This window comes from Falco biarmicus, chromosome 3 (assembly GCF_023638135.1).
Source record: "Falco biarmicus isolate bFalBia1 chromosome 3, bFalBia1.pri, whole genome shotgun sequence".
Lineage (NCBI taxonomy): Eukaryota > Metazoa > Chordata > Aves > Falconiformes > Falconidae > Falco > Falco biarmicus.
In genome coordinates this window covers 11,959,314-11,975,107 of record NC_079290.1, presented here as the reverse complement: position 1 = coordinate 11,975,107, position 15,794 = coordinate 11,959,314, and the positions used below count along the sequence as shown (strand labels likewise).

At 40.5% G+C, this 15,794-nt stretch overlaps 1 protein-coding gene across 1 annotated transcript in view; it reads right to left on the bottom strand.

Moving 5' to 3' along the window:
- The window catches only part of ANKH (ANKH inorganic pyrophosphate transport regulator), a 111,127-nt gene that overhangs the window by 7,538 nt on the left and 87,795 nt on the right, over positions 1–15,794 (bottom strand). Inside the window, exons 9-11 of the mRNA XM_056331285.1 lie at positions 3,912–4,041; positions 2,766–2,889; positions 2,084–2,183 (exon numbers count right to left, since the gene is read on the bottom strand). Coding sequence (XP_056187260.1) covers positions 2,084–2,183; positions 2,766–2,889; positions 3,912–4,041 — 354 coding nt within the window. The remainder of the gene's footprint in view (positions 1–2,083; positions 2,184–2,765; positions 2,890–3,911; positions 4,042–15,794) is intronic.

Sequence of the window (15,794 nt, the reverse complement as noted above, 5' to 3'; positions counted from 1 at the left end):
CTTAAAAGTTTCCATAATCCTTCTGGGGCTGAGCTTTCTCCTTTCTAACGTAAATGCAATAATAGAGGCATTTCTTATGCTAAGCAACATCCAAAGCAGGCTGCAGCATGACCAGAGGGAAAAGAGCATCTGGAATCTTTTACCTCACAGACTTTTTATTAAAAAAAAAAAAAAAGAAAAAAAGAAATGCAAACAAAATATGAGAGAAGATAAGCTGCTCTAGAGGGGGGAGACAGAGGTGGCTACTTAACTTCTCAAATGTCAAACTTCAGGATTTTTACAAGATCGGAGCATTCTGGCTTTTCTTGGTACTGCTGATCCACAGTGATCCCACACCCCACGAAGGCCAAGTAATATTAGAGTATTTTTGGCCAGCGGGAGCAGGAGGGCATTTAAGAGTCCTATGATTCATCCAGGATGTCCTGGATTAGTAAAGCTAAGAAGCATTCAGCCCCACTACAAAACAAGTTGAAGCATCTGTTCCTTATTATCTGTTTCTCAGCAGGCTGACTAGTTTTACAGAAAACACTTGTACAGCTGACAAAAAATCCCCCACAGGTATTACTGATTCAGCTGAGTTGGGCATATCAGAGTTTCAAAATTTCAGAGGTGTCTACACAACACTTGATTTGGAGCTCTGAGATGCTACCCACTTATTACCACTGTAGGTGAAAACAAGTTGGTGTATACAGCTACTGGTTTGCTCTGCCACTTCATATTGGCTGTTGAGATGATGCTGTCAACCACGTACTAATTCTGGTAAGGGAATAAATTAGGCTGGCACAATTATTATTACTACTACCCCCACTCATCACTGCAAAAAATTGAAGTGCCATGTCCCTGGCCAGAAACAGCCAATGAGCTACTACTGGAACAGACAAGCGATAAGGAGGTTAGTCCAGACAGTTACATGTTGTAAAACCACAGGCCAAGAACACCCATTTCAGTGTACTACAGGTTTTCCTCTTTGGTTCCCCAGAAACACATGACAGACTAATCATGACAGGGATCAAGGTCTTCTATTTTCTTTGTTCTATTGCCATGGCCCGCACTAACGCGTATCAAAACTGCTTGGAGTTTGTTCCAACATAAGGCTCTTAGATATTCCATCTTCTGGGTTTCTTTTTTTTGCTAAAAATAGAAGTGGTGGGCATCTTCACTTGATCCTTAGTAAGAAGTCTAATTTAAAAAAAAAAAAAGTAAACACATAGACTATATTTTATGCTCCCATCCACAGAGTCCTTCTGCACTATGGAATGACGTACACACCATGCCATTTCTGCTTGGAATTGGAGCTGGTGCCCTACACAGTGCCTTCAATACGTAACTGGAAGGACACATAATGTCGGTACCGCTATGTACCCAGTAACCCAGCCAGCATTTATCCTGTCTTTGACTCCACTTAATGGAATATTCTTTGAAATCCATGTATCACTACTACTCTGTACATGCAGGACTGTAGTGTGTGAAATATGTAAAAGTATGCCTACAAGAAATCCTCGCCTGTTTAAGTATATGTAAAGCTCTTATCCTCTACTGCTGCAGGAGCATATCTTGATTTAAGCAACTTCTGTAGATGGCAAAAAAAAAAGCAACTGTACTTTTTGTCCATTTTCAGCAGAGCTGGTTTTATAAAGAAATAAAAGTATACCTATATACACAAACACATATGCATATGCATATACATATACATATACATATACATATAATAAGCCTGGATGAGTAGTTCCTGTGTCTACATAAAGAAGCTCTGTCGTAGTGTAGAAGCAGCTCTACAGTGCAAAATAGGTGCCAGTAAGGACATGATATCCATGAACATGTGTTTTGAGGAGTAAGAAGTTTACCTCAGACCAGCACATCCCATGGCCTGAATGCCTTCTAGCAGCTGGAGGGCACCTTTTGGTTTTATTTCAACCCAAAGCATTCCCAAAGCACACATTTGAGACCACATGGAGAAGCAAACCAGATTCAGTTAAGTGGGGACGCTGGAGAGTTACATTTCGAAAGTGTACTCTTAATCTGAACTAAAGTCCACTCCATTCATCAGCAACTTTCATCAGATCCTGAAGAGACTAATTCTTACCTGTTTCCGGTAGACATAACAGGCTGCTATTGCAACCATGGTGGATTCACCTACAAAACCAGCTAGAAGGGATCCTACTCCAAGAGTGGCTCCATGAACTCTGTGGGTGGCATAAAAAGAAAGTAGTCATGGTTGTGTAAGAACGCATGATTTGTCATTATATTTTCACCGGCATATAGAACCAATCTGTTAATAGAAATATCTCCTTCAGCGTATACTACACTGGCAAAAAAAATGATGCGTATTTAAAAGGACCCTTCTGTTTCTTAATGGCTTCACTGTTTAGTGAAAGAACAACATTCTAGTCAAATTATGGACTAAGAATTTAAAGTCTTGTACAGAGTGCTGTAGAATAGATTATTTAACTTATAAACAAGATATTCTTTCATGAGCTCTCTTAACAGTGCATTTAATAACATGGAAATACATTCCCCTTAGGACAAAATTTTGCCTCTGACGTGTGTTTTTTCAAAAGAGACATCGCTATTGTGCCTGCCTAGAACAGTCACACTTGTAAATTTGTAAATATTTCTTCTCCAGATATTGACACTATTTAGGCTTTATATTATGGTTAGTATTTGGGGAAAATGTTCTGAGCTATGCAAATTCAGCTACCAAGTGACAGGGAACAGGAATGAAGAGAAAAGCAAACCCATCAGCTCTATGGAGAATAAGGATTTACCCCAAGTAAGGCAGCACAATGAGACTAGTGATGAGGACGATAATCCGCAGCACTGAGCTGGGTGCCAACACAAATGTCTTCTTCAGAGTCATCAGCCAACCCGTCAAGTGCGCTCTGACAGTCACTGTTCATAAACAGGGGAAGGGGAGGCGATGGGAAGAAAGGGAGGCAAGAGTAGTAAAAAACAAAAGTCCACCATCTCATATGAAACTTTCTCATGTAGAGAGCACTGTTCAGAAATAACCATGGTAAAACTTGTTTCTAGTAACTTTGCACAGTGGGAAACCTTAATAGAAATGAAGTAGATCTTGTATCCAAATTGCTTTAATATACTGATATTAATTTTTTTTTGGTGGGGGCGGGGTGGGGAAAGCATGTTACGGGCAGCAAGCTTTCCTAAGACCAATTTATTAGATGGTCCATGCTGTTTTCTTCATTAAAAAATACTATCCCCTCCCCTAAAGATAAACAGTATCAAGGAAAGTTTTTCCTATAGCTCCTGTGTGGTACATGGTGTAACACCTAGGCACAAGAAAAGATATCAACATGTACCTATTCTTAGATTTTTAGTGTATTACAAAACTGTCTTGTCATATAAACAGAAAACACTACATGATGCAGCATTTAATTATGGAAGTGAGAATTTTTTAAGGGGAAACGTTTTGATTATTGCTGTCAAGCTTGTCTCTCTCTTGAATAAGGGCATTAACTTTTATTTTATATTGTTTATGCTCTGATATCTGAAAGAGCCACCGAGTCTGGCAGTAGAAGGGGAGGCTAATGGAGGTGATGTTACTGTGGAGGTGGTCCTAACTGCTATTCCAAATAGTTAATTTCAGTCTTGGCCCACATGTATTGCTACTGCCATTCATGTGTGTGTTCTTGGTCAACTAAAATAGACAGAATCTGGGCTTTACTTTTGACAGTCAGAAATCTGTGTAATGACAAACTGCTCTTACTGCAACATTTGTATCTTGACTACCATTGTAAATAGTTCTGGTTTACACCAGCTTCAATAAAAAGTGTTACTTCTGCTAGGCATGCATTTAGCCACTCTTGAACATACAGCCATGCCAGACTCTATGACCACACCTCACAGCTGGCTTGGTGTTGAGATTACAGATTTTTTATCTTCTTTTTTCTTACCTGGAACTGGGAAGAAGGAGAAGATGCGCAAAGGAACAACACACAGCTCTGCAAAAGCAAAGTCTACTCCAATTATGTCAACTAAAATCTTCTCTGACACGTTTGGTGTCCAAAACATCACAAAACAGAGCTAGAAAAAACAAAATGAAGAAATGTTTGTATTTCATAAAGGAAGCACAACAAAAGATGGTCCCTCCTAGTCTAAAAAATGTATTTGGTTCACTGATGGGTAGATTACTGGCAATAAATACACGTATGGTATGTTTATACTTTGCTTGCATTCAAATACACAAAGTACACACACGTACATAAGAGAGGCATGTTAACTTCAGAAGCAATTCCTACTCTTCATGTTCCTCACATACCAGGACTGACACATATAGAAAGAATTTTTATGGTGCCTGCAAATAAGTGTTACCAAAACAGTACAAAACTTTATTATTACAGCACTTGCTCTGGTTAAGACACCCATATTCCTAAACAGATTATCAAATATTTTACTAACTAAAGATTTCAAGTACTCCAAGACCTAGAGATCTGACTTAAATCTAAGACCAGGGGTTTAAATGTACTGCTGATACTAGTCCTGTTGGTATGTAATACGCCTGATAGCAAGGCAAAGGTGTTCAGCATAGCCCTACAGACAGAGCGCCCTCGGGCTACAAATCCACTAAGTCTTGTTATTTTTATTACAGTGTTCTGTTTAGTCCATACATGAAAGGAAAACTTCCATAAAAAGCCTGCAATACATGGTACAGCATTCGTACATGTTGTTTAATTTTTTGGTCAATACTGAGGCAGGGCTTCAGTCCAAGCTGAGGGGGCTGCTGGCAGCTGGCAGGTCCAGCTTCGCTTCAAGGCACTCACTCAAGAATACAACTGACAGCCCTTCCAGGACTTTTCCTGTAAGAAGGGGTACATGACATCCTTTCAGGTATAACTACTTTCCTATTTAACCTGGTTTTGTGATTAAAAAAGTTATTTCTTCCTGTTATTCTTGCATTAAAGCAGATGTTAAGGAAGCAAGCTGACTGAACAGGGCAAAACTTGGGACCTTAAATGCTCTGGCATTTCTCTTGTCAGGTTACAAACCAGTGTACCAGGTAAACGATGCGCACTGGCTGTACCGTCTGATGGCTCTGTAAGACTCTGTAACCACTCTGATAATTTAGCCTACAAGCTAGTATCATAGTATCTAGCTCTTCTCCTTTTTATCCAGTTGTCACATCTCTACATGTTCAGACGGCTTTTAAAGCCAGTCTTTGAAGTCCCACTCCCTCTAAGACTGCTGGGATTTCACTCTCATTCGCTGGTTGTGTGCCAGAGATTGTCCTTTCTGTTTAGCCTACAAGTACCCATACTGCAGAAGTTTCCCCAGGCCTGTGACCGAGTGGCCTGCGGGAGGTCTCACGTTCTGACTGCCTGTGCAGCAAACAAAACATTTCACCTTCCTGCACAAAGGCTCATCTTCAGTTTTCTTTTCCACTTCTTAGGTTAGGAACCATTACTTATTTTTCACAATTGGATGTTTTACTTGACTAATTTGATGTTGTCTTGCAGTATATCTTTATCACCTACACAGAGAACAGTAAGTAGAGGAAGGTATGAGCAGAAAACAAATGAACTGAGCACGGATTTTTTTCTGATTTCGCCAGCACTTCTCTCTCCCTGCCAAACTACTTGTACAGGGTACAGCTGAAGCAGAGGGGAAAATCGAGCAGGGAAGGTGGTGTGGTTGAGAATCCAGTTATTAAAAAGTAACTGTAGAGTGACGGAGCAAATTGTTTCATTGTCACAGACACCATTAGGCAGACTGCAGCAATTTGTACTCCCACTGCAAATGACCTGTAAATCAACCCTACCAGGCGGATTTTGTCAAATCTTTCTTCCAAGTCCAATAAACAAAGTAAGATGCAAAGACGTCCACTCTTCAACTATAATTTGCTGGTTTCATGAAAGCAAAGACCTTCACATTGCTTGTACTGCACAATGCCATTAGCATCCAATGAGCAGTTTAGTTACTGCTGCTGCAAGATTCCATACGTTTATGCTAACAGCAGAGTCTGTTGACTGCTAGCACAAGGCAAATACAGCAGTCATTCCCTCTTCAACTGCCTTTTGAAAGAGTACTCCAACACGGTTAGACAGGCAAGGAAGCAAGTGACCAAAAGCATTGTTCTCAATCCTGTTCTCTTTGAAGTTAATGTTTGTTTCTGGCCTTAATAAGAACAGACTCAATCTTCATCCAGTTTCTACAGGAGGAAAGTCAGTTTGCAAATCAGGGGTAATGACTTATGCCCATGTGGCATTCCTTCCCAGCTGTTGCAAACTGCAATCTGCCCCACTCCCTGCCCTGCTGATCAGCAGAGTCAGTGCGGATAAATGGCTTCCAAGAGCACGTCTTATACAGCAGCTGGTTGGTAAAGACAACAGTGACTGCTAAGCTCAAGAATAAGCAGTATGAGGAGGTGAGCCATGGCAACAGAAGGACCTTCTATTTCTGTCTCAGCACGCTTCCATCTTCTTGGTTGCAATATTGATAGCTAGTTTCATCTTGCTAAGAGACTCCTCTTTGTCATCTTATGAGCAGATAATAGTCTCATTGCCCACAGGGAACAAAGCTTCAGGAAAAGAAATTAATCCTTCGCATCATGCTAGCCCTCTGCAATTTAATTTCTAGGGTGCCTGTAACTTGGGAAATTTCCATATTATTTCAAAGACACAATCAAAATACAGTGGAAGAAAACAGGCTCTAGTTTGGGGAAACAGTAACACTAAACGTGCAAAAGAGGGAAGGCATTTTGGCTACTGATTTTATTACAGATGAGGTATATTGAAAATAGGAGGAAATCTTAGCTTTTTTGTGATGCTGAGTGGTCTGTATGCTGTTTGTGATCACCCTGGTAAAGCATGAAGACTGACCAGAAAGGAGACTGGAGAAGATGGGAACAGGTGGAACGATGCAAGCAGTCCAGTGAAACAGGGAACACGGGACACGCAATTAGAGATGGGATCCACTGGAGTAAGTGCTGCTAGCTTCCTGGGGCTCAGATCAGGAAGTATTTTAGGAAATAGATTTACCTACATTATGTTTCCTGTATTTCTTTTAGTTAAACACTGGTTACCCCTCCCCCTTATGTCTTTCTGTGTGTCTGCAAGGTTAAAAATAGAATAAATAGGCTTGGGTAGACTTACAGTTATAGTTCATTTAATCTAATCAAGAGGTAAAGATAAAACAGTAAAAGCTCTTGCATAGGCTAGCAACACGCATGTCTAATGGCACTGCAGCCTCAGGTTACAATTGTAGTTGGCTGCAATGGCTTTATACAATAATAAATATTATGCTTCGCAACTCTGCTGAGGCTGAAGTGTTTTAATGCTTCGGGAGTAAGGCTTTTGCTTGTGAGATTCTAGCAACAGAGTTGATTTCATTAGTACTGCCTCCCTGCTAAAGGTTACCGGGCGTTGCCTAAGGAAAGAGCACAAAGAGCAGAGCAAGTGCAGAGCATGAGATGCTCTTCCCTCGCTGCACGTACTGAGCTGCTGGAAATTACGGCTTCAGGAGTTCGATAACTGTGATGTACCTTCATCCCACGCAGCATTATGTTGTGCATACAACGTATATTCACGCTGGGCTTTTTTTCCCCAATTCAGTTGTGGATTAAAAAAAAGTCAAAAGCCCTCTCACTGATTGTTTAGTAAGGTGGGTGCTTGCTATCGTGTGGAACAATGCTATTCTCAGCTAGCAAGTTCAGCGTCTAGGCATATTCAAATGTTACACATCAAAAACCCCTGCTGTCAGCAAGCCTGAGAGAACGCACCAAACCTTTGTTTCAGTAGGAAAAGTATCAAACTGCTAGTGCTCAGTCCAGCTTCTCCTTAATCTCTTTTCTTAATGATGTCACGCATGTGACTTTCACAAATAATCGCAACAAAAGTCTGTTCATCAGATTTTGTTTCAGATGCTGCATGTGTGAGCTTGAATGCTAGTAGTTCTTAAAACCTAACCGTCTTTTCATAGACTCTGCATCTCCTGGAAGATACTTTTGTTTATTCTGGTTGCTGACAGGGATTACTAAACCTCAGACCCACTACATGATGCATTATAATACATTAACAAGAGCTATTGTCATGTGTATAGCAATCTGTAGGGCGCTAAACTGATTTGCTTTTTGACATTTGTAGAAAGCTGCCTATCTTTTGGGACATTCATTGATAAACGGACAGCACAAAAGAGTATTCCAGTGAGCTATGAACAACAATACAGCATTTCTAGACTTCAGTGCAGGCTCCAGTTAGAAGAAACACTGATGACAAAGACACGAGATGGCTCTATGTTCCTCAGAAAGAAGCTATGGAATCCAAAATGGATATTTTTAAATATAGGTTAGAGCTATACCAGCTTGCAATGAGACTGGAGTAACAGATTTTTACCACAGGGAAGAATACCGTTAACCTGTTAAAGGTTCTTCTGTGGTGAAATGCAGTTCATATTCTGCAAAACAACTCTCAGCAGCTGTTTCCTATCATTTGTTGAACTTGCTATATTTGCAGAAGTATGGCTGCCCCAAGAGAGGTGTTTTACCTTTAAAATATTGTTCTATGTATGTATTGAGGATTGCATCTTAATTAATTTAACCTGTGTCTTGTTCATAACCTGCCTATCCCATTCATGCTACATGGTGTCCAGTGGAAAGAGGTAAAGGAAATCTACTTTAGACCTGATTACACATCTCAGCTTTGAACTGCACCTCAGATACAGATCTTTGGGATTGTATCAGTTAAGTTTATCACTTCTATTAATATGGAAGAATGTAAATCATATGATTTTGCCTTTTGAAGTGTGCAATCAACGAATCAAAAAGTAGTCTGAACCTTATCTGGGCCAAATATCTCCATGGTCTCCTTCTTTCTCACATAAACAGAACTTTCCTAGTTCTGTCTCCTTTCAGAGCTTGTATCACACTTACAAGATGAGCTGACCTTGCGGATATGTTTGTAAGTCAAAAGAATATCTTGTTCTAACTTGCATCGGTGTGAAAAACTGAATTGGACTCTGCTGTTCAGCATTCTATTTTGCAAGATATTGGAAAAGGAAAAAATAGTTGAATTTGTAGTGCTGTTCTAATGGCTATTCTAAACCCATACCTTCATTGACCTTGAAAATATAGTTCTCTAAATGACTATGTAGTACTGGGGCTTGTCACTCAAAAATTTACTCTAGCATCTTAATGTTAAAGGAAACTGCACTTCTATGTTTTTATGACGAAGAATAAAAGTAACTATCCTTTTGAACTGTTAACTGCTAGTACCAAAACTAAACAAGCTGTTAGTTACTCCCCTTTTCAGACTACAGCTGGAATGTGTTTCCATGTCGAGCATAGCTATGCAACAGAATACAAACTCCTCGTACCTCCTGAGCACTCATTCCACTATGCAGTCCCCCAAGTAGCTGAACAACGTGGGAAATGTTCTACAGCGTTCTTACAAAGGAAGGAGATCCAACTACTCATCAGTTTACACTAACAAGGGATTTTGTGTTTTACTGTGGACCAAGAAATCAAAAAGTCTAGGGTTTATATAAAGACTTATTTCCTGTGATAGGAAATAATGTGTGAGTTTAACATGAAAATAATCATGTGAAAAACTCGGTATCTTTAAAGGGGGGTGGTGATGTTAGATGGTTTTATTTTTTTTTTAAGGACACTGCTATAAACAATCATAAAGTTCTTTGGAAGCTGTGGAGGAATTGCTGGGTATGGTACAACACTAGAGGCCAGTGTCACCGGCTTGCTATGCATACCACCAGAACGGACCTGCAGAATCCTGTGCTTTGCTGTAAATCATGTCAGAGAGCAGTCTTTGCACAGTCCATCCCAGTTTTGGCAGTTTTGAGGAGGTTTTGATATACAATTTTTAAGAAAAAAAAAAAAAAAAATGATCAGCCCAAATAGAGGTTTTGAAGGTTCCGACAGTCTGATGCTCTGTTGGGATATATCATGATGATACGCTCACATGCCCTGTAACTCTGATGCATGCAGAGTGGGTCCTTTTCTTGTGTGGGAAATGTAAGGTTTTCAAGACCAGACCAGGCTGGCCAAAGCCCCAGGGAACCTGCCCTGATCTCACAGCCGACCCTGCTCTGAGCCTGAGGCTGGACCTGATGAACTCGAGGCCCTTCCAACCTGTACAGTCCTGTGATCCTATGAAGCAAATAGTCCTGGATCTGTGTGTAGTAAAAATGTCAGACCCCAGTCGTATTTGGAAGTGGTTTATCATAGCGCTGATGACTTGAATCACAAGGACGTTCTTTTATAGCAATTATCCCTCAGGCGCATGCAAGTCAGTATAGATTTCTGTGAACGTTGTGTTCCGCGAAGGGTGCTGTGAGGCTGAAAACAGCCGCCGTAAAATCTGTCAAGCAGCAGGGGGAGCAGAAGAAACCAGAGCCTGCCTGCGGGAGAACTCCCTAACCACATCTGAAATAATTGGTTCCTACAGATCTAAGTCTTCCCCCACCTCCTCCAGATTTCCTTATAGTTTAGAGTGACAGAATATGACAATCTTCCGAAATAAAGCTAGGCCCAGCAGCTGCACAATACCCTGACTCTCTGACAGCATTAACATGATGCCACATCTGCTTTCCCCCTAGTTGCTGCTGAAAATACTTAGGCGGCATTTTTCAGGCTGGGTTGGGTCACTAAATGTTTTAAGACATTACACCTCCCCACCGGATGATGCTGTTTTATTTCTTACAGAAAGCAGGTTATTTTACGGTGTACAGCTTCACTTTTAAAAAGCTCAAATAAACCAAAGCTGGCAGATTCCTAAGCTCTCTTTGAAAATTGTCGACTTCTTCTGTCCTGAGTTTTCTGCAGCCCTTCCTTGCTTCCTATTGCGATTATGGAGTTAGAGCAGAAACATGCCGCAGTGACAATTTTTGACCCTTCCTTTTCTGCTTGCTCCAGCCACCCATGCAGAATAGACCCTTTGTGTGAAACCTGAACAATCATGAAGGAGACATTAGTCTCCACCTCACTGGAATAAACAGAAATCCTTTGTTCTGGGACAAAGGCTCAGTGCAGTGCCATGGATGGGACAAGGCCCTCGTGAGGTTTTCATAAAGTCAGCCTCTGGTGGTCTAGCATCTTCCTGAGCAGGCAGGAATGCTTCCACTCATGTCTGAAATAATTTTTACTGAAGCGGGAACTGAACCTGACTTCGAAAGGGTAAAAAGCTTGAGTGATTGTCTGCCAATATGCCATTTTTCAATTGTTATTTTTGTGCCAGCAGCCTGAAGGAAAAAAAACAAAACAATCCGGGAGTTCAGAGATGGGCAAAATCAAAGCAGGGAAAACACACCCATACGTTGGATGGGTGGTATTATTCAAAAGCTGTCCTTGGCATCCAAATAGCGTATGACAGTAAAGTCAAAAGAAAGTGGATTTAGTCTTAAAAGTTAATGCTGTTTTTTAAAATGTGAATATCCTAGACAGGACTTGTGAACAATCCTTAATACAGTGAGGCTGTAATGAAACCATTGATGAAATAAGGCTGGGGAGTGTGGGGGAGATCTGTCCCTCTGTTTATTTCTTTTCTTTGTATACTCACAAGAGATAATAACACTGCACTCAGTCACTCAGGAAATTTCAGATACTGGCGCTGTCAGCAGCTGGGGTTAGGTCCTCTGAGACAGACTGGTTTCTTGATGTGACATTTCTTCCTGTGTATTTTACTGCCTCTCAGTCCTATTATCCCAGTTGTATTCTGGGATATTAAAGCCCAGTTGTAACCTTTGATAATAAAGCAATGCAAACATGTAAAATAAAGACAGCAAATAAAAGATAGGAAAAAATGGATGAACCTTGAACACAAATTCAGTGGCCTTCGCAATGGTTTAAACTTTTGGCTGCTTTTTGACTTGTGACATGTACTTTGGTTCTGAAGAAAATGCAGTTTGAACTGTTTCTTAAAGCCAGTTACTAGCCATGCCTAAGGTCTCCTTTGTTATAAAAAGGTATTCCTGAAAGCAAACAGCGAATACCAGGAATGGAGAGATACACTGCAGTAGCTACTGTGACTCTGAAACTCTTCAGCACTACTCAGGGGGACTGAATTATTCTCACAAGCAGAAGTGGAGATACTCGAGAACAATCTGTTGAGGAGAGCTGTAAGCATGACCTCAGACAGGGGAGAATGAACTACTGCTTTAATCTGGATGAACTGTAAAATGTACTATAAAGTATGATTGCTTTAAAGTTGGTGGAAGAGGAATGAGGATAGGCAGTATTAATCTATGATTTGATGTTGTGTGATGCACTGAAAAAATTCCATTATTATTCAAACTCTAAAGTTCACTAGTCAGATTTAACTTCATTAAAAAACAAGCAAAAAGCCACACAAAAATCATATAACCTTGGTCAGCTTTAGGAAAAAAACAAAGGCTTTCCTAGTTGATGTAGTAACACAAGCCAACTTTCTTAAAGTTGGCTCTTAAGTAATCTTCAGTTTATAAATTCTGGTGCAGTGACTGGTAACTGATGTGCTGGAACTACAATGCTGCAAAACTCTGGCTCATGTCCCTGGCCACATTTGTTAAAACACAAGCATCTCAAAAACTGAAAAGCGTTATTGCCATCAGAAGTCATGTTACCTTTCTGATCTAGAATTCCAATTTTTTATTTCTACAGAGTAACTTAGTCTGTGCAATGTTATAGTTTGAGCACATGAACACTGACAAACTCACAGATTTCACTGTTTACATGAAAGAAATCACCATTATGAATCCTGCTTTCTATGTTGTGGCTGTTTCTTCTGGTAAGGTAGAAATGCTACAGTAGCCAAATCCTCAAGATAGATTAATGAGATTTAGAACTGTGTGTCATACTGCATTCCCCTTTTGCAGAAAAGATGTAAAGCATCTGAAGGGCCAAGGAAGATAAAAGTATGGCTTCTCTTTTTCAGACCCTGTTGCTGTTCCCTCAACCATGAGTCACAAATTCATGAAAAAATGATTCTTTGTTAACTTGTAACTACTTCTTTAGCTGCTGGGCTCTCCTGCACCATCACTGCACAATGAAAACATCACTGCACGTCTTTGGCTCTCTCTTTATTAGTAAATACTCTCATATTTCACCACACCACCCTCTAATCCCTCCCCCTTTCCCAATTCCCAGTTTGGCCCTGGTGAGCCATCTTCTGAATGCCTGCTATCAGTCATCTATGTAAGAGCTGAGATGGGCAAGTGGAATGGTTTCAGCGTTGCCTGCAGGTTACGTGTAAAGCACAGAGAGGAATGCCTAAATTAAGGACCTCAGAAATGACCACTTTGTTGGAAATGCGTTCTTCAGCTTGTGAATGAAGAACTAGCATTAGCAGCCTGGACTGCGTACAGCTATCGAAGCTATACAGGTTGTAATAACTGGGTGATTTTCTCTGGTAGCAAACCTCTCTCGATACACAGAGGAAAACTGTGGCATCAGTCACAAAGAAACAGAAACGATTTTTTTCTTGTTCTCCTTCCCAGCGTCTGAACCAAAACCATAGAGATGAGGAGGCAGATACTTGGCTAAAGAACTTTCAAGTGAGAGTAAAGGAGGAATAATGGAGTAAAAGGCCTGATAGTCTCTTGCATTGGTCAGAATTTCCAAATAATTTTGCTTTACTCTAGGTTGATCTTTACCAAAGTTAATCACATGTGTACACAGAAACCTTCTCACTGTGTTTGCTCAAATGCATGAAGGTGATAGCATAAATTCTAGCATTCCTGTATTTTCTTGGTACCTGACAGTCTCATGGTCATTTCACAGTAGTAGTGGTAACTGACCTTATTTTCTTTAGGAAAGGGGGAAAAAAATAACTGCATTTTTGTGGAAGTATGTTCACATATACTGCTTGTGGCAAATTCTATTTTAAAATACTTCTTTGCACACCCTCTGGCTACAGTGAAGCTGCTTAAGGCATCTAAAAATTAAAGCTGATCTCCTGTCAGGTTCTGAATGCGATGCACTGTCTCTCAGCCTTGAAGTAAGACCCTTGAAGTGTTCTGTCTCCAAAGATGGAAACAAAGTGAAGTGCATGATACTTCTGTAGGCATCGCAGCTCATTAAGTGCATTCATGGTGGCTAAATGTCACCCTGTGTGGGACTCCAGGCACCAGCCTGCTGACACCCAGTGAGAGCTGCACGCTGCAGCAAACTGCTGTGCAGTTATTTCACGCTATGGACACTCCTCTTCTGCTTTCACAAGGTTTCATCAGTGAAGCAGGAACATGTTTCTTTGATGTTTCTCAACATGCAAGCCTAACTCATAGTACCTTGAATGCAAGCTAAGGATACCTAGTAAGACAGCAGTCAGTCTTGCTGCAGAGATGCAAAGAATTCTTTAACTTCTGTCCTTTACTAATAGTTGCTGTATGTCTCATTGTTCAGCAGGACAGCATAGCTGAAAACATCAAATAAATCAGTGTCTTATGTATGTAAGAGCCTTACTTGGGATACTTCATCATGTGGAAAAGGAAATTATTGGTAAATGCAGAAAGTGATACAAAATGGCATATTTATTAGACTAGAGATTGAAAATTTGAAAGCAAATGGGTCTACTGAAAACTGGATAGTCATTGGTGCCCCTCATGGGAAAAATCAGCTGCCGGACTGATGGCTAGGAAATAAGATTTGCTGATGTTTAATTTGGAAATTAAACAGCTGTTGAGTATAAAATGTTTGCATAGCATCAGGGAATACGTCAATAAAGCAATGCTATTGCAATAATATACTGAGCTGGTATGAATATTCTGTCTTCACTCATGCAGGCTCCAATTTTATTTGCCAGTGCCTACATCAACAGGACAGGAGAGTTGGCAGATGGTATGCACTTGGCAGTCCCTAGTTTGGCATAACTAAATCCAAAGCACAGCACAAAAGCTTGGGCATCTGGACTTGCCTTTTAAACAGACAAGGCTTCTCAGCCTGAATGAAACACAGCTGCTTCTCTTCCACAGTGACTGGCTCTAGCTCTTACAGAATTAAGTAGAAAGCAGCAACTACTGAGTTCTGTATTCTGTAGCTGTACAAATACTTTAGTTCTTTCATATAGGGAATTTTCCCTGTTACACTGGCTTCCTTGCTCTTGATCAGGGTTTTCTTCTTATCTCCTAGGTGCTTGATGATTAATTATAGAAGATAATCAAGCAGATGATGACTGAAGATCAGGCAAATGATGGGATGGCTTACAGTAAACTGTCATCAAAATGAACAAAGACTTTTCTCCTCCCCTCTTCAGGCTGAAACTGAATTATCCCATCACAGGGACCCAGCAAAAAAAAAACCCTATTACTCTGGAGCCCTCTCTTCTGTTTTAAAACTTTGACGGGGTCCCTCTATTCAATCTCGCAAGATCAGTTAAAGAGCCTGCGGTCCCCAGCAGTCTTTTTGTCCCACTTTTCTGCCCATGGTTGGGGGAAATAAGAGATGCACAGGCGAGCATGTTAAATGCTGCAGCTTAAAACTTCTGATCGTTGTAATACAATATAACCCCCCCCACTTATAATTACATATAATAACACTCTGCGTATTATACACTTATCAGATATATATTTATAATTACATACACTATATGTTAATATATAAGGTAACTGCCAACTGATGGTAGCTTATGCTGCTGTGCTATAAGATGTGAGCACCAGAAAGCTGACACGATGCCCATGTGCTGCTCTTCCTAAGGGGCTGATAACCTCCAGCAAATGAAAGAAATGAGACAGTTGCCAATAGTAACTCCTTAAACTACAAACGCTCATCAGCAGGAGCCCTTAGAAATCAGTATGTGTTTCTTCCCCTGTGAAAAAGTTCAGACATGAATCTAATTATTACATTCTATCTAAAAAAG